Source organism: Nyctereutes procyonoides, unplaced genomic scaffold, assembly GCF_905146905.1.
Source record: "Nyctereutes procyonoides isolate TBG_1078 unplaced genomic scaffold, NYPRO_anot_genome, whole genome shotgun sequence".
Lineage (NCBI taxonomy): Eukaryota > Metazoa > Chordata > Mammalia > Carnivora > Canidae > Nyctereutes > Nyctereutes procyonoides.
The window spans coordinates 56,284,769-56,308,275 of NW_026575052.1; the positions used below are offsets into that span (position 1 = coordinate 56,284,769).

The 23,507-nt window shown below is 38.7% G+C and overlaps 1 protein-coding gene across 1 annotated transcript in view; it reads right to left on the minus strand.

The window, feature by feature from the left end:
* PRKCQ (protein kinase C theta) overlaps window positions 1-23,507 on the minus strand; it is a 173,786-nt gene that overhangs the window by 24,615 nt on the left and 125,664 nt on the right. Inside the window, exons 13-14 of the mRNA XM_055331991.1 lie at window positions 11,640-11,731; window positions 10,083-10,145 (exon numbers count right to left, since the gene is read on the minus strand). Coding sequence (XP_055187966.1) covers window positions 10,083-10,145; window positions 11,640-11,731 — 155 coding nt within the window. The remainder of the gene's footprint in view (window positions 1-10,082; window positions 10,146-11,639; window positions 11,732-23,507) is intronic.

Below are 23,507 nucleotides of genomic sequence, written 5' to 3' on the forward strand. Positions count from 1 at the left end.
AAGCTTGCCTAGTCTTTCTCACTGAATTGAATTTGCTAAGATCCAGGGTCTTCTGTGACTACAAGGGTGAATTTTAATCAATCCTAAAAATAAATGGGCCTCAGGCTAGGAAAATGAGCATCATGTTTGATTTTCATTCCACCCTCTAAGGTGAACCAAGTGTTAAGGGTTGGGAGAGAAAAGGTCAATGATGTTTTGAGAGATTAAGTTAGAATGTGAAAGGTCCAGAGGTCTGCCCTGCAGAGCCAGATCTCCATGAGGAAAAGGAATGAGGGCAGAGGAAGACTAACTGGAAATGCCACAGAACCCAAAGGCCAGAGCATTCACAAGTACATCAGCTATTCACTCCACATATATACCTTACAGAACACCAGCTCAGCCAAGCTACCTCCTCACTGAACCTCCATGACTTATCTGGAAAATGGGTATAATGATGCCTGTCTTGCTTATCCCGCAGTACGTTTGTGAGCTTTGAATGAGGTAATTAATGTGAAAGCATTTGTAAGTGGCTTCAAATATAAGGGTTGGGCCAGTGCTATCACTAATAAGATATCATCTTAAGGGGCTTTCAGTTCTAAGATTGGAGATTCTCTTATCTTTCTTTGTCCGCATATTTCCCAGCTTCTCATTTTTACATTTAACCCAAACCAGGGCTGAGACATTTTTTAAGATGTCACAATTTTTATAACACTGGCAGATGGTAAATGATGATGTTAGCACCTGCTTCTCTACTCTCAGCCTCAGTTCTTGGGACTCTTTAGCCATAGCCTTTCCAATAAAACTGGACCCATTTGTTTAGTGTTCCTTCCTTGACCTCCTTACTTCTGTTTCTGTGCCTTTTCTGGAATCACGTCTTCTATCTGCAAAGGCTCTGCTCCTCTAAAAAAAAAAAAATCCCCTTTCTCATAGGTTTTTTTTTGTTGTTGTTATTTTTTTTTTTTTTTTTTTGGCAAACCCTCCCCTAATTCTGAGGACACCATTTTTCTTCCTGTTGACACTTTTAATTAGAATCTTCCTCACTTGGACTTTTTTTTTTTTTTTGAGTGTAGTTTCATGTACTTATACTTTACCTCCAAAAATTATTAAATAAAAACCCAGGAAGTGCCTGCATTAGGCATCCAGGGCTTGGAACTTCAGTAGCTTTTGTGCACGCCACAATGCTTAACAAAGGGCCACACATTCCAGGGCTGTTCCATCTACATCACCAGTCATATGAGGTTGAATGGTGGCTCCTGAAAAGATAAGCTCATATCCTTAATTAAGGATCTTGGAATGAGATCATCTTGGATTATCTTGGTGCCCAAGTATCTTCCAAAGAGATATACAACGAAGACAGAAGAGGTGCAGGGAAATGAGAAGGCTGTGGGAAGACAGAGGCAGACAGGAAGGATGCCACCCAAAGCCAAGGAGCGCCTGAGCCACCGGATGCCAGAACAGGCAAGGAAGCATTCTCCTTGAGAGCCTTGGGAAGTAGGATGGTCCTGCTATCAGCTTGGTTTTAGACCTCTGGGCTCCAGAACTGTGAGGGAATAGACTTCTGTTGGTTTAAGCTGTCAACTGTGTGGTAATTCTATAGGAATGCTTTAAAACTAACATACCTCTTTGATGAACAAACCCAGACATCATAAATCCAAGTGGTCAGAAGAAGGAAATTAATAGAATCCCCTTGTTAACTTAGTTGCCAAATGGACAGTTTGGGTCAGTAAAGTTACACATGGGGAGCTGAATGGTTTTTAATGCAAGCCAGTCTCAGTCTCATGTACTTGTTAGATGACCTCTTCTTAGCTTTAATTATTTGATGGTATCTTTCAAGGTTTCTCTACAACTTCAGTGAATACACTACTAAATAAACCCAATATTCTGTCTCGGTGTATAAAATTCTGTCTTATTGGTTCATGGTTTCTCATACATGGACATAGGAAGGGCCCTCAGGTAGGTATAGTTTGTGACAGTAAAGACAGTTAAGGATGCTATTGGCCTTTTTGTTCTGAATGTCAATTTATAAGGTGAAATGTTAGAGAAAATCACTGTGCTATGGAGAAGTGGACTGTACGGGGGCATGTGGGCTTTTCTCTCAAGAGGTTTCTTTCAGCTCTAAGACGCTTGCTCTTTCTAATCTTTTTTTCCTCTCTCCCTCCAATCCATGCAACCTACACAAGCTACTGAGACCCCAGTGCTGGTATATTTTGTATATATTACAGGCATTACAGATGTAAAGAGAAAAAACCCATAGATTCAGATCAGGGTTTTCAATGTTCTGATGGGTATTTTTCAATTTTCCTGGAGATTAAGGAATTGTACAAAACAACTTTTTCATGTTATTTTTGTACAGAGACCAAAAACAACCCAAAAAACCCCCCCAAACCAGCCCCATTATATCCAAAGATTGCCAAAGAGACTGCTTAAGAAAAATGACTTGCACACCTCCCCTAAGACTCTATTCTGTGACTTGAAATAGGGGCAACTCTCCTGTGACTATGCCCTCCGGGAATGGAGAGTTTTGTTTTGTTTTGTTTTGTTTTTTAAATATTTTATTTATTTATTCATGAGAGAGACAGAGAAAGGCAGACACACAGGCAGAAGGAGAAGCAGGCTCTGTGCAAGGAGTCTGATGCACAACTCAAACCTGGGAATCTGGGATCATGCCCTTAGCCAAAGGCAGATGCTCAACCACTGAGCCACCCAGGTGTCCCATTTTTTCAAAGTGTTTGCAGCCTACCCTGTAAGTACCTCAATATTGACCATCTCTGATGGAATGTTTCTGGGTTGTATTACACAGTTTGCTGCCTTCAACACTCAGTGTGGAGCATCATTTAACCTTTCTTTTGTGGAAGTATAGTTGACAGAGAATAATATATTTTTCAGGTGTACAACATAGTTGTTCAACAATTCTATACCCTATGCTATGCTCACCATGAGTGTAGTCACCACTTGTCCCCATATGACACTTTAGCAAGATTGTTGACTATATTTCCCATGCTGTAATTTTCATCTCTGTGATTTATTTGCTTCATAACTGGAAGTTTGTACCTCTTAATCTCCATTTATTTCACCGATCCTCCCTGCTAGTCTCCCCTCTGGCAACTAGCAGTTTTCTAGCAGTTTTAAGAATCTGTTTCCGGGGCATCTGGGTGGCTCGGGCAGTTAAGCGTCTGCCTTCTGCTCAGGTCATGAGGTCCAGGTCCTGGGATTGAGCCCCATATTGGGCTCCCAGCTCAGCAAGGAGGCTGCTTCTTCCTCTCCCTCTCCCTCTTTTTGTGCTCTCTCTCAAATGAATTAAAAAAAAAAGAATCTGTTTCTGATTATGCGTCTGTTTCGTTTGGTTGTTTTTTTAGATTCCACGTATAAATGAATTCATATGGCATTTGTCTTTTTATACTTAGCATAATATCCTCTGGATTCACATTTCGTAAATGGCAAGATTTCATTCTTTTATATGTTTGAGTAATATTCCATTGTATATTTATAGAATATCTTTTTTTATTCATTCATCTATTGACGGACAGTCCTGTTGCTTTGATAGCTTGGCTACTGTAAGTAATGCTGCAGTAAACATATGGGTGCATGTGACTTTTCAAATTCGTGTTTTTGTTTTCTTTGGATACATACTAGAAGTGGTAATACTGGGTGATATGGTATTTATATTTTTAATTCTTTTAGGAACCTTCATCCTCTTTTCCATAGTCTTTTTGATTTTAGACCTTCTGATGGGTGTCAGGTAATACCTTATTGTGGTTTTGATTTGTATTTCCTTGATGATTAGGGGTGTTGAGCACCTTTTGTGTCTCTTGGCCATGTGTTCTTCATAAAAATGAATATTCATGTACTTTGCCCATTTTAATCAGATTATTTTTTGGTATTGTATGAGTTTTTTATGTATTTCTGATATTATTGCACACATTGCAATTATCCCTTATTGCATATATTATTTGTAAATATCTTCTTCCATTCAGTAGGTTCCCTTTCTGTTTTGTTGATGGTTTCCTTGCTGTGAAAAAGCTTCTTAGTTTGATATAGTCCCAATAGTTTCTTTTTGCTTTTGTTTCCCTTGTCTTTGGAGTCAGATTTAAAAAAAAAACACCATTAAGTCTGATGTCAAAGAGCCTTATTTTCTATGTTTTCTTTTAGGAGTCTTATGGCTTCTGATCTAAAATTCAAGGATTTATCCATTTTGATTTTTTTGTGTATGGTGTGAGAAAGTGGTCCACTTTCCTTCTTTTGCATATAGCTGCCCAGTTTTCCCAACACCAGTTATTGAAGTTTTTACTTCCTTTGTCATAAATTAGTTGGCCATATATGCATGGACTTATTTCTGAACCTTCTATCCTAGTCCACTGATCTTTGTATCTGCTTTTGTCTTAATACCATACTGTTTTGATTACTATAGCTTTGTAGTAGGGTTTGAAATCAGTTTGATACAGCTTTATTTTTCTGTCTCAAGAATGTTTTGGCCATTTGGGGTCTTTTGTGGTTCCATAGACATTTTAGAATTTTTTGTTCTAGTTTGGTGAAACATGACATTGGAATTTTGGCAGGAATTACACTGACTCTGCAGATTGCTTTGGGTAGTATGGACATCTTAAGAGTGTGCTTCCAAACCATGGGCACCAAATATCTTTCCTTTTATTTGTCATCTTCAATTTCTTTCATCAGTGTTTTACAGTTTTCAGTGTACGTGTCTCTAATGTCCTTGGTTAAATTTATTCCTATGTATTTTTTTATGTAATTGTAAATGGGATTATTTTCTTGATTTCTCTGATACTTCATTATTAGTATATAGAAATGCAACAGATTCTATATTAATATACTAATTATAATTTTGTATCCTGCAACTTTATTGAATTCATTTGTTAGTTCTAATAGTTTTTTTCCTGGGATCTTCAGGGTTTTTTTTTTTTTTTTTTTTTTTTTTACATATAGTATCATGTTGTCTGCAAATAATGAGTTTTACTTCTTTCTTGCCAATATAAATATTTCTTTTTCCTGTCTGATTCTAGTACTATGTTGAATAACAGTGGCATGAGTGGACATCCTTGTCTTGTTCCTGATTTCCTGATCTTAGTCAAATGCTTTTACTACATCTACTGAAAAGATCATATGATTTTTATTTTTCATTTTGTTAATGTGGCATATCATATTGATTAGCAGGTATGTATCCTTGCATCCCTAGAATAAATCCTATTTGATCATGGTGAATGATCTTTTTAAAGTATTGCTGAATTTGATTTTTTGATTACTGATTCAATTTCATTATTCATAATCGGTTCAGATTTTCTATTTCTTTTTGACTCAGTCTTGGAAGACTGTATATTTGTAGAAATTTATCCATTTCTTCTAGGTTGTCCCAATTTGTTGGCATGAAATTTTTTTGTAGTAGTCTCTTATAACGCTATATACTTCTGTGGTGTCAGTTGTAACTTCTTTTTCATTTCTGATATTACTTATTTGGGTCCTCTCTCTTTTTGTGATTAGTATGACAAAAAGATTGCCAATTTTATCTTTTCAAAGATGCACTTCTTAGGTTCATCTTTTCTAGGTTTTTTTGTTGTTGTTGTTTCTATTTCATTTCTCTTTGCTCCAAACTTTATTATTTCATTTTTTTCCCTATAACTTTGGGCTTTGTTTATTCTTCTTGTTCTGTTAGGTTTAAGTTTAGATTTTTTATTTGAGGCTTCTCTTGTTTATTGAAATAGGCCTGTATCATTGTAAATCTAACAGCTTTTACTGTGTCCCAAAGATTTTGAAACATTATGTTTCCAGTTTCATTTGTCTCCAGGTATATTTTATTTTCTTCTTGATTTCTTCATTTAACCATTGGTTGTTTAGTAGCATGTTGTTTAGCCTCTATGCATTTGTATTTTTTTTTTCAGTTTTTTTCTTCTTCTAAGTTCTAGTTTTATACTGCTGTGGTTGGAAAAGAGGCTAGATGTGATTTCACTATTCTTAAATTTATTGAGACTTGTTTTATGGCTTAACACATGATCTCTCCTGAAAAATGTCCCATGTGCACTTAAAAGGAATGTTTATTCTGCTGTTTTCAGATGGAATGTGCTGTATATATCTGCCCAGTTCATGCGGTCTAATGTATTTAAAGCCATTGTTTCCTTATTGATTTTTCTCCCTGGATGTTCTGTCCATTGATGTAAGCAGGGTGTTAAAGTCCCCTACTATTATTGCATTATTGTTAATTTCTCCCTTTACAACCATCAATATCTGCTTTGCCTCCTATGTTAGGTGCTCCTATGTTAGATACATATTTGTAATTGTTATGTCCTTTTGTCGGATCCATCCCCTTAAGTCTCTCATTACAACCTTTGTTTTAAACTTGATTTTGTCTGATATAATCAGTTATTTTTTTTCCTTCTATTTGTATGTATTATCTTTTTCCATCCCCTTACTTTCTGTGTGTCTTTATTTCGGAAGTGAGTCTCTAGTAGGCAGCATATAACTGGGTCTTGTTCTTTATTCAGGCATTTCTGTCTTTTGACCAGAGCATTTAGTCTGATTACATTTAAAGTAATTTGATAGGTATGTACTTATCTCTATTTTGTTAATTGCTTTCTGGTTGTTTTTTGTAATTCTCTATTTCTTTCTTCTTCTCTTGTTCTCCTCCCTTGTGATGACTTCCTTTAGTGTTATGCTTGGATTTCTTTCTCTTTAATTTTTGTATATAGATATATATGTCTCATGGTAACTCCATTTATATAATACCATCCTGGATATATAGCAGTCTATATTAAGTTGATGGTCACTTAAAAGCAAACACACTACATTCTTAGTCCTTCCCCTCCATGTTTTATATTATGTTCTATTTTATGTACATTTTATGCTGTGACCTATTAATTTTTGTAGATATAATTGATTTTACATTTTAACCCTCATACTAGGTTTAAAAGTGATCTATATGTTTACTTTTACCAGTGATTTTTTTTCCTTTCATAATTTTCTTCAAGGCCTTTTCTGTTTAAAGAAGTCCTTTTACCATTTCTTATAAGGCTGGTTTGGTGGGGAAGAACTCTTTTAATTTTTGTCTGGGAAATTCTTTATGTCTTCTTCAATTCTGAATGATAGCCTTGTTAATCACAGGTTTCTTCCATGCAGCACTTTGAATATATCATGCCTTCTTGCCTTCAAAGTATCTGCTGACAGCCTTATGGGGTTTCATTTATACATAACTAGTTGCTTTTCTCTTACCCTTTTTAAGATTCTCTTTAATTTCTTACATTTCAATTATTTTTAATTATTTTGTGTCTTGGTGTGGACCTCTTGAGTTCATCTTGTTTTGGACTCTCTATGCTTCCTGAACCTTGATGTCTGTTTCCTTCCCTAGGTTAGGGAAATTTTCAGATATTATTTCTTCAATTAAGTTTTCCAACCCCTTTTCTCTTCTTCCCTCTCTTCTAATACAAATGTTAGTATACTTGATGGTTTCACAGATGTCCCTTAATCTATGCTAATCTTTTAAAATAAATAAATAAATAAACACATAAATAAATTTATTTGGCATGAAATTTTAATAAATGAAATAAATTTATTTATCTATCTATCTATTTATGGGGGGGGAGGAGAGAAAGGGCAGAGGGAGAGAATCTTCAAGCAGACTCCATCCTCCAAGCACGGAGCCCAATATGGGGCTCAATTCTCACAACCCATAAGATCATGACCTGAGCTGACTGTGCCACCTAGGTGCCCCTATGCTAATTTTTTAAGACTCTATTTTCTTTTTGTTGTTCAGCTTTGAGTGCTTTCTATACTTTGTTTTCTGGATGCTGATCTATTCTTCTTTATCTTCTAATCTGGTATTGATTCCCCCTAGTATATATGTCATTTCTGTTATTGCATTCCTTATTTGATTCCTTTTTTGTATTTTCTGTCTGTCGAAGTCTCACTGAGTCCATCCACTTTTCTCTCAAGTCTGGTGGCTTTGTTTTCTGGATGCTGATCTATTCTTCTTTATCTTCTAATCTGGTATTGATTCCCCCTAGTATATATGTCATTTCTGTTATTGCATTCCTTATTTGATTCCTTTTTTGTATTTTCTGTCTGTCGAAGTCTCACTGAGTCCATCCACTTTTCTCTCAAGTCTGGTGGCATCTTTATGACCATTATTTTGAACTATTTGTCTGATTGCTATCTCTACTTCATTTGGTTCTTTTTCTGAAGTTTTGTTTTGTTTGTTAGCTTGGAGCATATTCCTTTGTCTCTTCATTTTGACTTTTTGTTTATTTCTATAAATTAGGTGAAAAAGGTACCTCCCCTAGTCTTGAAGGAGTGACTTTGTGTAGGAATGTCCTCTGTATAGGCTGTGTATGCCTGGGTTGGTCTGTCTAGAAAGCTTCTTGGAGGGATGGCTGGAGCTGAAGCAAGTACAGGCCAAGAGTTCTTGGGGCATTCTGCACTAGGGCTGCCCTGGCAGGATGGCTGGAGCTAAAGTTGGTGCAGCCTGGGGTTTCCTGGGACACTCCACACTGATAGGTAGGGTCCTGATAGGGTAGCTAGAGTTGTGTGGGCATGGGTCAGCATGCTGCATATAGGGGGTGCTCTGGCAGGATGGCTGGAGCTAAAGTGAACAGAGGCTGGTATGTCCTAGGGCAACTTGCATTAATTTGCCCTGCTGGGATGGCTGGAGCTGGAGTGGGCATGACGATGGGTGTCCTAGAGTGCTTTGCATTTATGCTGCCTTGGCTAGATGGCTGGAGGTGAGGCAAGCACAGGTGGGGGGCTGCCTTAGGGGGATGGATGAGGCTGGGTACTGGCACCCTGGGTCTTATGGAAACAGCAGCCTGGCTAGAGTGCCTGGACCCTGTTCCTATCTGCACTATCAAGATGGAGGGAGAGCTTAAACAGTGCCAGCACCCCTGACCTTGGAGAGAGAGTTCTAGCAGTTCCTCCACTGTTTGGTGGACATTTTAGGATTAGTAAATGGTTTTCCTTCACTTAGAGTCTAGTTGCCCTTTAAACCACTGTGCTTCCACCTGGGCAAGTCTACATGGCCCTCCTCAGTGCCATCTCTCCTCCCCTGCAGTTGGTAGTGTTGGGGCTGGGGCTCCGTCATTAATGTGCCTCTATCCTTTATTGAGGAGAAGCTGTCCAGCTGGTGCTCAGTTCTTCAGGAGGAATTGCTCCTTTATGTATTGGAGTAGATTTGTGTGTCCATGAGAGGAATTGAGCTTAGGGTTTTCCGCTGATGCCATCTTGGATCCCCTCTTACCACTGAGCTTTATTGATGACTCCGGGTCAGTGTTATGAACACTTGCCACAGAAGAGCACATAATCCTACTCTCCTAGAGCCCCCCCCCCTTTTTTCTTGCATCTTCCGTTTAGGTCAGATTCAACATGCCCTTCTCACTGTGCTTGTTTGGCCAGCCTCCTGTCTAGCTCTTTTATTTTATTTTATTTTATTTTATTTTATTTTATTTTATTTTATTTTATTATTTTTTTTAAGTTTTACTTTTTTCTCTATCCTCAGTGAGTCAGAAATGAGACAACTAAGCTTTTGATGATTTCTATGTTAAATAAATGTCAACTCTATTTTGAGAAAGGAGGTAAGGAGATTAAATAGCTTTCCTCTAAGAAGGATGTGAAAAGATGGTATAGGATAGAGACAGTTTGGATGAGTATACACTCATGACAGAGGGTACATTGACTTCCTATACACTTCTACAGGTGTAGGCAAGAAGGTTTCCAGAGGTGTGTTTGGGTGTTTAAGGGAGAGTTCTCCTCCCTTACCCAAGAGGAGAACATTCAGTAAGCATTTCTAGTTGGCGCAAGCAAAAACAGGAAATATGAAAAAGGCAGAGAGAGAAAGCCATAAGATGCCAAAGAGAAAGCATGGCAATGGAAGGAGAGGAGAAAAGTGGAAGTGAGAGGGAGAAGAATTGTCAGGATTAGAATAAAGAACAAAATGAGATCAGAACCTTACTGCTTTTGAGACTGGAGTTTCTGACTTGATTGTCATCACCATGGGTATGGAACTTCCTGCCCCAAAGTACACTCGCCATTTCACATCACTACAGTGGCTAAATTAACTGGATAGGGAAATCCAGATATCTCAGTATGTGTTTCCAAAGAGTAAAATTTACCTGTACACAATTCCTTTGGAATGAAGGAATTGTAGACCGAGAATGATTTCAGCAGCATAGAACCTGAAGGAAGGAAAATCAAAGTTGAGTATGGATGCATTAATGGAACAAAATAAAATCCCCATTTTGTATAGTGAGTTTTCTGTCAAGTACTGTCCCACGTGTGTACACACAACTTTGTACATCACTTTATTCAGTCCTAACAAAAGGAAGACGTCATCCATTCTACAGGTGCAGCCCCAGCACTGAGAGGTTGAAACAAAGAAGGTACCTTAAGTTACTCTTACCTGTACTAGTGCTTATTTTTATACATTAAAGTTAATGTTCAAACTCATTTTTTTGCAAATAAAACACACATGGACATTAAATGTAATAGTGTAAGTATTAAGGGAAAATAATTTTCCCTTTTATTTTAAACTCTGCTTAGAGCTCTTAGACCTGCATTCAGAGTCATTCCACAAAGACCCGAGTTGTTTATGGGCAAGAAATGCAGCCCAAAGGCAGAGGCTAGGATATTGGAAGATAGGAGTGAGATGCTGCTCTCCATCTCCAGTGATGACAGACACCTGGGAGGCATTGAAGGCACAGCAGACAGTGTGTCTGTGATGGCATTCCAGAGGTAGTGAGGAAGGCGGACTGAGAATCCTTTAGCACAAAAACTGCCTGATGATTTCTCTGCTGCAGAAATCCCATTAAAATATCTCTGGGCACTTTGCTTATGGTTCCTGGAGGTGATGAGCTTAGTGGTATGCTAGCCCTTGGCTTTGACAAAAAGCCGTTTCAGTTAGAGTTTCTGTAGGAGCTGGTAGGACCAGTCCATCTTTCAACCCAGCTCAGCATAAACTACTCAAAGTGCTCATTAGGGGCTAGTGAAGATTACTGAGCATCAGGCAAAGAAAGCTAGCATGTACCTATATTTTTAAGTGGGCCTAGTGGCACAGTTTTCTTTTTTCTGAATGTCACAGTGGTTTTATCACTGAGGAAACACGGCCCACGGGAGGAAGAGTGGCAGGGGATTCTGTGGGACTCAGCTGAATTCACACCTGCTAAATGCAGCCTGCCCGATTTCACTTGACGCCAAAGAAGGTGAAGGAGTAATTCTCAAGGAGTAAAAGCCTCTTCTGGTTTCCTAATACTCATGCCTCTGGAACCAGAGGCTTTACACCTTCACATTGAGCTTCCCATTAGTTAAAGCCTTAGTTAAAAGCTTTAGTTGAAGCTTCATCCCCATGACCACCTTTTAAGATCTGTGTTTCATTTGACTACTTCTTTTCAAAGGGCAAATATTTGCCTCTGTGTTTATTTAGAAGTGTGGTGAATTGAGGCAGTTTCTTAAGAAATTAAGTCATTGATTTCAAAACACAAAGAAATGAAACAAAATGCATTCCAGTTTAAGCTTCACAAATTGGGAACATAGTTACCTTGTTTGATATGTCCCCAGAGGATTACCCTGACCTGGGAAAGTGCCACATGGGAGAAATATTCTGTGGGTATCATGGGTACTCAGTACTTGATAAGAACAGTGGAAAAACCCCAAACCCTTTAAAAGGCTCTTACGTTGCTCTGGAAAGATCAAACTTGTGGCAGCTTTGGATGTGGTACATTAAGTCTCCTCCATTGAGATACTCCATCACAAAAAAGAGGTTTTCCTAGGAAAAAACAAAACAATTCCAAATCAGCTTTTTAAAAAAGAAAACAAGGACTACTTTTTTTTTAAGAATTTTTTTTTTTAATTTATGATAGTCACAGAGAGAGAGAGAGAGAGAGAGAGAGAGGGAGGCAGAGACACAGGCAGAGGGAGAAGCAGGCTCCATGCACCTGGGAGCCCGATGTGGGACTCGATCCCGGGTCCCTAGGATCGCGCCCTGGGCCAAAGGCAGGCGCCAAACTGCTGCGCCACCCAGGGATCCCAAGGACTACTTTTTAAATGGATTTAGGTTATTTCAGGGAACCAATTTTGTCTTGAGGTCACTTATAAAAAATCTGCCAAAATAATTTAGCTGCAGACCAATATCCCTGATGAACATGAGTGCAAAAATTCTCACCAAGATACTAGCCAATAGGATCCAACAGTACATTAAGAGGTTATTCACCACGACCAAGTGGGATTTATCCCCAAGATGCAAGCGTGGTTCAACATTTGTAAAACAATCAACGTAATAGATCACATCAATAAGAGAAAAGGCAAAACCATATGATCCTCTCAATAGATGCAGAGAAAGCATTTGACAAAATACAGTATCCATTCCTGATCAAAACTCTTCAAAGTGTAGGGATAGAGGGAATATTCCTCAGTATCATAAAAGCCATGTATGAAAAGCCCACAGTGAATATCATTCTCAGTGGGGAAAACCTGAGAGCCTTTCCCCTAAGGTCAGGAACATGACAGGGATGTCCACTCTCACCACTGCCATTCAACATAGCACTAGAAGTTCTAGCCTCAGCAATCCAGGTAACAACAACAAAAAATAAAAGGCATTCAAATTGGCAAAGAAGTCAAACTCTCCCTCTTCTCAGATGACATGATACTGTATATAGAAAACCCCAAAAACCCCACCCCGAGATTGCTAGAACTCATTCAGCAATTCGGCAGTGTGGCAGGATACAGAATCAATGCACAGAAATCAGTGGCATTTCTATACACCAACAATGAGACTGAAGAAAGAGAAAGTAAGGAGTCAATCTCATTTACAGTTGTACCCAAAACCATAAGATATCTAGGAGTAAACCTAACCAAAGAGGTAAAGGATCTGTACTCCAAAAACTACAGAACACTTATGAAAGAAATCGAGGAAGATGTAAAGAGATGGAAAAACATTCCATGCTCATGGACTGGAAGAATAAATATTGTGAAAATGTCAATGCTACCCAGGGCAATTTACACATTTAATGCAATCCCTATCAAAATACCATGGACTTTCTTCAGAGTTGGAACAAATAATCTTAAGATTTGTATGGAATCAGAAAAGACCCTGAGTAGCTGGGGGAATGTTGAAAAAGAAAACCAAAGCTGGGGGCATCACAATGCCTGATTTCAAGCTGTATTATGAAGCTGTGATCATCAAGACAGTGTGGTACTGGCACAAAAACAGACACATAGATCAACGGAACAGAATAGAGAACCCCGAAATGGGCCCTCAATTCTACGGTCAACTCATCTTTGACAAAGCAGGAAAGACTATCCACTGAAAAAAGGACAGTCTCTTCAATAAATAGTGTTGGGAAAATTGGACAGCCACGTGCAGAAGAATGAAACCAGACCATTCTCTTACACTGTACACAAAAATAAACTCAAAATGGTTGAAAGATCTAAATGTGAGACAAGAATCCATCAAAATCCTAGAGAACAACACAGGCAACACCCTTTTTGAATCTGGCTGCAGCAACTTCTTGCAGGACACATCTATGAAGTCAAGGGAAACAAAAGCAAAATGAACTATGGGGACTTCATCAAGACAAAAAGCTTCTGCGCAGTGAAGGAAACAATCAACAAAACTAAAAGACAACCTACAGAATGGGGGAAGAGACTCACAAATGACCTATCAGATAAAGGGCTAGGATCCAAGATCTATAAGGAACTTATCAAACTCAACACCCAAGAAACAAACAACCTAGTCATGAAATGGGCAGAAGATTCACCAAAGAAGACCTACACATGGCCAACAAGCACATGAAAAAAAATGCTCCACATCCCTTGCCATCAGGGAAATACAAACCAAAACCCCAATGAAATACCACCTCACACCAATGAGAATGGCTACAAGTAACAAACAGGGGACTACAGATGTTGGAGAGGATGTGGAGAAAGGGGAGCCCTCTTGCACTGTTGGTGGGAATGTGAACTGGTGCAGTCACTCTGAAAAACTGTGTGGAAGTTCCTCAAGAATTTAAAAATAGAGCTACCCTACGACCCAGCAACTGCACTACTGGAAATTTACCCCAAAGATACTGATGTAGTGAAAGACTGGGATACCTGCACCCCAAAGTTTATAGCAGCAATGTCCACAACAGCCAAGTTGTGGAAGGAGCCATGATGTCCTTTGACAGATGAATGGATAAAGAAGAGGTATGTATACAATGGAATATTCCTCAGCCCTCAGAAAGGACGAACACCCACCATGTGCTTCGACGTGGATGGAACTGGAGGGTATTATGCTGAGTGAAGTAAGTCAGTCGGAGGACAATCATCATATGGTTTCACTTACATGTGGAATATAAGGAATAGTGAAAGGGACTATAAGGGAAGAGGGAAACTGGGGAAAAATTAGAGAGGAAGACAAACCATGAGAGACTCCTAACTCTGGGAAACAAACAAAGGGTTACAGAGGGGAGGACAGTGGGGGGATGGGATGAATGGGGTTAAGGGCACTGAGGTGGGCACTTGAGGGGATGAGCACTGGGTGTTATATGTTGGCAAATTGAATTTAGATAAAATTAAAAAAAATAATTTAGCTGATCTATAGCATTTCTGAACACCAAGAAGCTTGAGGCATCTGGGAGGCATATGTGTAACATTTCCTGGGATACTTGCATGCTATGATTCAGCAAATGGGGCAGTCTGAGGAAGGGTCCAATAGGACTTGCCCACCCAACAATGGGATGATGTTGGGGACTTAATAGGTGCTGACTGTATACCTATTGAAATTGATAGTGTGTAGGATGGTAGAGAATATAAATCAGGGCTCCGATTGGGGGCAGGACTTGGAAGCATGTATTCAAAACTTAGTTCTGAACATGTTCTATGAGCGTGGCACTGTGGGAGGAGTGAGTGGGGACGTGCATTCCTGCCTCATCCACCAGAGATGATGAAACACAGTCCTGCCTTCAGAAACCTTACAATTAAGTATAGTCTTATTTCTTTCCAGTCCTGATTTTTCTTATTTAAATCCACAGCTGATGAGCTGTGATGACCATTGCTCCTAACAGAAGATGCCATGCTTGTTATTAGAGCTGACCCCCCTTGAATGACAGCCACCAAAAGCAAGGCTGAGTGGTCTTCAGGTTGTGTTTAGAGCATCAGAAGTGACTACAATTGCAATGAGCCTGAGGTACTCATACTATGTGAGACAATACTTCTTCAGTAAGTACATTTATGACATTTTGAGCATCTTGATTGTGAGAACCCTCATGAATCACAGAATTAGTCATCCTTAAAGTGTGAAGACATTTAACATGTCAGTGCATGAATTTGCACCCAAAAGCCTCACTTGGGTGATTTTTTAACAGAATTAACCTTTGAGTTTTGATGTGAGACTAACCAAGGCCCTGGGGCATACGAAGTGATGGTGTTCTGGTCTGACAGTGACATACACTGCCTGCCACTTCTACTGGGAAACCAAATATTGTGGCTATTACCTCAATGGTTCAAGTGAAGGCTAAGTGTTGTCCTGCTTTTTCTAAGGTTGACCTCTGATCTAATTTACTAGTTCTGTATATCTTTAGTTGGGTCCCTTTTTCTTATGGATAGGCCAAAATACTCTGCTGACAGAAGTCCTAACTTAACATTGCTGTTTCACACATAACTTGAGATTAATCATTTGTCTAATCTGTACATATCTGTTTTATCAATAGCACATCTTTCCTTTAGCTCTCATTGGACAGCTTCTAACTACCTTTCAACATAAAACTATGATGGCCTGTATGCACACAGTAGTGGAATCGCCTAGGTACTCAGGAAAGAATGAAAGATATAAAAGCTTAAAGTAAGACCATTTATAATAGTGCTCAGATGAAGGGATCCTCTTAAGAGTTAGGAAGCTTACAAGTTCCTACAAAAGTTGAAAATTGGGGATCCCTGGGTGGCTCAGCAGTTTAGCGCCTGCCTTTGGCCCAGGGTGCGATCTTGGAGTCCCGGGATCCAGTCCCGCATCGGGCTCCCAGCATGGAGCCTGCCTCTCCCTCTGCCTGTGACTCTGCCTCTCTCTCTCTCTCTCTCTCTCTCTCTCTCTCTCTCTCTCTCATAAATAAATAAAAAAATCTTTAAAAAAATAAAAGTTGAAAATTTATATATTGTCAGTTAGGACTAGAGGCAAAAGGCCAACCCTAACTTCTATACAACCCTGGGCATAGTAGTCCCACCCGTTCTTAGGCTTAAATCGGTTCTGCACCTAGGTGTGAAGGATTGGGTGCTGAATCTATGCAGTGCAAAAGTCTAAGATATCATAGGCACAATCATTGTTTACTCCCTTGAGCATTCCAAGATGACCGCAGTATCACAGTGATTATTAATTAAATAGTAATGGAGATTTATAGCATCCTGGATCCACACTTAATCCTACTAAAAGATTTTATGTCTCTGCAATAAATCTTTTAAAACAATCTCTTCTAATTCTCATCTTTATATTAAGCCAGGGGCACTGAAAAAAGCCAATCGATCATCTTTGGTTATTTATGATGGCATTTTGCTTCAGTTGGAGTGCTTGATTTGGGTGACTACCAGCTAAAATATGGGCTGCTTACAGGGAAAAGGGCAGCCCATGTCTAGAGGTCCAGTTAGGATGGGCAGGATGGAGGAAACCTGTTATACTGCTAGATGGTGCTGCCCTTTTCTAGAGGGTTTGGAAGTCTCAGGAATCTACTCATTCAGGGAACTTTTGGGTCCACTCTGAGTCCAATGAGATGGCTCTGTGATGAAATCATAATAAATATATACACATACAAACCATGCAGTCCTAGGGTTTGTGTTTCAAGAATCCCATTTTGAAGGATGGATAAACCTTTTAAAAGTTGAATCCAAGTCGCAGTCATAAAAAGAAAATACAAATATAATAGACTCAGACTTTCATAAATGGCTGTAAGAGGGGTGCTCAGAGCTGAATGAAGGCGACCAGCCTTTGACCTGGAACCCTGCAGGATCACTGTCAAAAAGAAAAGTCTGCCCACTGAAGACTCCACTTTGGGTCTGGTAGAAATAAACCCAGAAGGACAAGACTCAGGGTAATGGTCAAGACCAGGGGCTTTGCCATTACTGAGTGAGAACCAAGTTCATGCTTCCTCTATTTGTGACCTTAAAGAGGTTAACATCTCCTAAGCTTCGTCTTCTTATCTGCAAAATGGAGGAATAATATTCCTGCTTCATAAGGTTTTCATGAGTAAGACATGAGATGATATATGTAGAAAGCTGGCTCAGGGTTAGCACTCAGCATGTGCTTGCTAATTGGTAGCTGTTGTCATAGGAAACAATTTAAAATCCACTCAAAAAACCTCAGCAGAAGAACTAATTAAATGGAGAGAGATTCCATGTTTATAAATAGGAATTAAATATTATCAAGATGTCCGTTCTTACCAACTTGACCTACAGATTTAGTGAGATCCCAAACAAAATCCCAGTGAGTTATTCAGTGGATATCTACAAACTGATTCTAAAGTCTACAAAGAGGGCAGCCCTGGTGGTGCAGCGGTTTAGCGCCGCCTGCAGCCCGGGGCGTGATCCTGGAGACCCCGGATCGAGTCCCACGTCAGGCTCTCTGTATGGTGCCTGCTTCTCCCTCTGCCTGTGTCTCTGCCTCTCTCTCTCTGTCTCTGTCTCTATGAATAAATAAATAAAATCTTTAAAAAAATAAAGTCTACAAAGAGAGGCAAAAGACCCTGAATTGCAAATAAATAAATAAATACATAAATAAAGGAAGGAAGGAAGGAGAGGAACAAAGTTGAAGGACTGACACCACCCATCTTTAAGACTTACCATAAAGCTACAATAATCAACACAGGGTGGTATTGGCAAAAGAACAAACAGATCAATGGAACAGAAGAGAGTCCAGAAATAGACTTATACAAATAGTCAACTGATCTTTGAAAAAGCAGCAAAAGCAATACAAAGGAGCAAAAGATACTCTTCAAGAAATGGTGCTGGACATGTATATAAGTAATTCCACCTTTCTTAATTTTCATTATGTCTTAAAGGAAGAATTTACATGATGTCAAAAATGAAACAATAGCAGATACTTCTCAGGAAAGGGGCCCTCACAGTCCTGGTGGCTCTTGAAACAAAAAGGAAAGCAGAGAGCTAGGTCTCCTCCAATGCTGTCCTATCTGTTCTGGTCATGAGCTGAGAGAAAACACAAAGCAGGCTAGTGAGGAGGGACGTGGGCTTGTGAACAACATACAACAGTGTGGACTTCCCTTAATGCCGAGTAAGACATTAACTGATGCACATAATTCTTTTGAGGAGTGAGAACTGAAGGTGGTAAGGGTGTTGGGGGATGGGGTGCTCCAATCTGCCCTGGATTTAGACTTTATCAGCAGCTCCTGGCACAGCATCCATGAAGTAGAAATTCTTGTCTCTGTACTGTCACTGACTGGTTATGCAATCAATAAATCACACCATCCCTGGGCCCCAGTCTCAACCTCTGAGAAATGAGGAGTACTGACTAAACTCCCCTTTAGTGGCCTCAACACCCCCTGACTTTCACCATACATTTTATTGTTTTCCTTTGGGAATAAAGATGACATTAACAACTAGAGCATGGAAGATCTAGTGCTTCCCAGATGATAAAATACATATAAGAGGATGTGATGCTTGCAAAAATGTTACAAAGAGTCTTTGTCTAGTAACAGTGCATAATTGAAGTAAAATTGAAGAATAGAGATGAGCCTCCTCTTGGACCCCTCCTCAAAGGATGTCAGTGTTATGGCCCACCATGACACCCCAAAGAAGGTTCTACAATAGTGGTCAGATGGCTTCCTTCCATTTAAGTGGTCTCCTGGTTGTGCTCCTAGAACATGGCTATTGGTTGAGGGCAGATACCTCTGTTTCCCAAGGGTCTGGAATGGAATGTGACTGCTTTAACAGCTAAATTAATCCTGCAAAGGACTGAATGTCACAATGGATTAGGGGCCACAGAATGTGCCTTAGCATTGTTCTGAGCAGACTCTGAGTGGCAAAAGAATAACTTTTTGATTGGTCTATATTATTTCTGAATCATGCATCTTATTCTTTTTGAACTCAAGCAGACCTGCTTTAAGAACATCTCTGACTTTAGAAAAGAATAGAAACAAAGGAGTAGAGCCTGACCGCTTGTAGGGTTATTGTCCCCAGTTTAATCACTGAGCTTTCTCATTTTGTGTATGCAGGTGGCAAAAACCTAGCATTTTGTCAAGTACTCCTTGGAAAAGTGAAATTTATAGAAGATTGCCTTGCTTAGCTAGTTTCCTGCAGTAGGAAACATGCTAAGGTTCTTGCAAACTCTGTTGGTGTCAGCTCAAATGGACTGATTCATAGAATGCATGTTCAGTAAGGCTTCGTGGTCTTTTGAGTGAGTTCTATGAGTGACCTTCCATCATCCACTGATTCTGTTAATAAAGCAGTAAAAACACTGAGCATATTTCCATCCTGTCAGTAAACTAAGTTTAGTTGGGGTTTGAGAGTACAATGATGTTAGAGCCACTGGAAGAAGCACTTCATTGAATAGTCATGCAGAACCTCTCCCTAACAAGAAAGTATTTGGTATACCATTCAATAACTTTTATCTATCAACGTTCCAGTTCATAAATATACCTGTGGCATGCTGTTCTATATGCCAGACCATAAAAACAAGAGAGTGACAGTTATGTATTGCTTTGCTGTGATTTTCTGACAACTGAACACAATAATCAATGCTGATACTCGTAGATAGATGGGCAAAGTTCTATAGCTAGCTGTTTTCTTTGGTGCTTTACAAATGGTATTTATGATATTCTTATAAGATCACTTAATACATATCAAGTACTTTCATTTTTTTTCAAGTACTTTCAAAAATTCAAAATAGTCTAGCATTTTTGCAAAGAATTCTGTATGTTTGTGTACAAAGTACTGGATTTTCCAGTTCCCACAAATCTCTTTCATTACTTGGCTGGTGGGGCAGTATAGTTGGTACCCCTATATTTTTACAAAAATATGAGATGGCTGTAGGGAGACACTAATATAGAAATTGCTTTTTTTTATAATAAATTTATTTTTTATTGGTGTTCAATTTACCAACATACAGAATAACACCCAGTGCTCATCCCGTCAAGTGCCCCCCTCAGTGCCCGTCACCCATTCACCCCCACCCCCTGCCCTCCTCCCCTTCCACCACCCCTAGTTCGTTTCCCAGAGTCAGGAGTCTTTATGTTCTGTCTCCCTTTCTGATATTTCCCACACATTTCTTCTCCCTTCCCTTATATTCCCTTTCACTATTATTTATATTCCCCAAATGAATGAGAACATATAATGTTTGTCCTTCTCCGATTGACTTACTTCACTCAGCATAATACCCTCCAGTTCCATCCATGTTGAAGCAAATGGTGGGTATTGCTCTCTGTACACCAGCAAACTCATTCATTACAGCTTGTTTATATTTCTACTGTAAACTCTAATTAGTAAAATTCACTGCCTTTAATAGACCTATTAGTACATTTCAGAAATAATGTGCCTGAATTGCTAGAGGTTTGTACCTTGCAACAGGAACTCAGACTTAGTTGGTATTTACTGGCTTAATTGTCCCACGGGGTCTTTTTGCATTAACTAACAAATTATTTCCTTCCATAACAAAGTACAAACAGGACTCCATTTCATGAATTTTAAAATTTGTTTTAAAACAGGTCTCTACTGAGAAGCAATATAGCAGTTAGGCCTATGGACCTCATCACTTGAAACGCCTGAGTTTGAATCCTGGCTCCCCTGCTTACCAGGTGTTTCACCTTTGATGTGTTGCTTATCCCCTTAGGGTCACCTCAATTTCTTTATGTATAAGATGGCTATAATAATAGGATCTACTTCATAGGGTTGCTATGAAGAGTAATTGAGCTAAAATATGTAATCTGCCTGCAACATGGACTGGAGTGTAATGAGTGAATGCTCTATAAATGACAGCTCTTAGTACATTTATAACTTAGTAGATTTATTGTCTATGTATGATATATGTGAATATGCATGTTGAGATATATATTCTCAGGCACAAAGTGATCTCAGGAACAGACTGAGTTTTAACATAAAAGGCAAGTTTAAGGAGTATATGGTTTTCTTTTCTTTTTTTTTTTTTTTGACTTTATTTATTTGAGTGAGAGAGAGCACAAACAGGGGGAGCAGCAGAGGGAAAGGGAGAAGCAGGCTTCCTGTGGAGCAGGGAGCCTAATATGGGGCTTGATCCTAGGACTCCAGGTTCATCATCTGACCTGAAGGCAGATGCTTAACGGTCTGAGCCACCCAGGTGTCCCTGGAATCTATGGTTTTCATGTGAAAATGAACTACTTTGCTAAAGATTTTTAGTTACTACTAAATTTAATTTACTATTTATTACTATTTAGTTAATACTAGATTTAGTTAACTAGTTACTACATTATTAGTTACTAAGAAAGATGCAAAAAGAAGATAAAAATACTCAAAAATCCCACCTCTGAGCACCTTTGAATGATATAACTTGGAATGACTCTCTTCCTTTTTCTAGTACTTTGTGTATTTTCCACTTTTTAATGTATGTTTAGGTGTAATTTTATAATTAGGGAAAATATTAATGTGACTTAAAAGTTGTAAGGGAGGGGTTTTTCTATCACCTTATATTTATATGGTATAGATACTCAATATTTTCCCAGGGAACTTGTTAATCTTCAGATTGATGCTACTGAGGAACAAATCCCCAAATTATAAGGAATAGCTAGGGCGTTGCACTCTAGGCAGTGCATCCATTTCACTGCACTTTAGGCAATGCATCCATTTCAAAGAGGTCTGAAGAAGTCTGATCCATTGATAGATCAAAATGAGTATTGCTATTTGTAGTGCTGGCACAGAAATTTAGATTAAGTGTTTGATTTAAAGCAAGATGCTATCTTTTTTGTAGCTCACCTAAATTGAAATTGGCATGCGTAAACCTTCTGATGAAAGTATGGCCCGGGCACAGAGTAGTAGTGTCTTCTGATTAGAAGTGCTTTTGAAAGTATGTAATCAAAATTGTATAAATAGAATAATTATTTCAAAAAAGACTCAAAACTGAAAAGATGTAAAAAGGCAAGCATCCTTAGAATAAAAATCTATATTCATGATATGAAAGAAAGATGGTTAAATAGAAGATGAAAGTGACAGATTTCATAAAACCGGTTGTATAATTCCCACAGGGCTGTTTGCAGACAGATGTCATTTAGTGAAGTTTAAAGTCCTAGGGCTGTCAAAACATGTCCTCTTAAAATATTATGTGATATTTTGTGAATGAATATTCTAGAATTAGTGAAGGGGGGAATTGCCAAGGTAGACTAAAAAAAATATGTTAATATAATGTGCCCTCAATGCTGTCTTCTCCTTAAGAATCACCATAGTTCTTTTTTAATAAGAGAATGAAAATAAAGAGCATGGGAAATTATTTAGTGAGGACCACTATTCAATATGGCCAAGTGCTGAATAAATAAGAGAACAGTTGCCAAATGTGCTCATGTTATTGGATGAATGCAGACTTTATGGCATTCGAGACATTAATAATCTTATCAAAGCTGTAATGATTTTGAAAAAAAAAAGGAGAACTTGGCAAATATGCACATGAGGTCAGGAATATAGACTCTATCTCCAGAAAAAAGGAAGAGAACTATCGTCCTTTTCCCTAGTTATCTTCAAAGGCTAGTAAGTTAATGGCATAAATTGTATACAAGAGAGGACGTACAATGTCTGAAGAAATACAACTATTTATTACAAAGTATACCAGTACCTCTTTCAGAGTATCCTCTGTCAAGTATCTTTAATAAATGATGTAATATTCAAGACCATAGTGTAACAATATGGAAATTGGAGAGAATTAAACTCTTTGGGATATACTCTAACAGAGTCAGTGGAAGGAGTGGGAAGTGCTCCCTGGAGAACACAGAAGAGCTGGTCCAAATTAAAATGAAATAATACACCTAAACTATTTAGCTCTATGCCTGGGATAGTGTATATTACCATTATTTTATCACACAGGGAATGAAAGCATTAATCTGTATTATGGTCAGAGCAAGGATGGCCCTAATATCTGTAAGGTCTGGAGCAAGAGTACAAATGGATGCCAATACCATGCATATAAAAATTTAAGTGTTCTAAATCAAGTTTACCAGTTTGTATTAAATATATTCTATATTCCTATATATTCAAATATACAGAGTGCTAGAGAGAGAGAACTAGAGAGCACCCCCTCTGTTGCCTCTCATTGATCTCAACATGGTCCTTTTAACCTTTGTTGTGATGAGCACTTCATCTAGTTTCATATATTCTTCAGGGGGAAATGATCCCCATGCAACTGTGGATTTGGTTTGTCTGCGGGAGGACACAAATTCAAGATCTTCATATGATAGCATCTTAGACCCCTTCCCCAATGCCTTGTTAATTGAAAGCCTCTTTAATAATGCCTTATCATTAGAAGAAGAACAAATGAGTACAGTAGATATAATTAGTAGCTCCAAGCAACCAAGATGTTCCCCAACAGGTGAATGTTTAAACAAGCTGTGGTC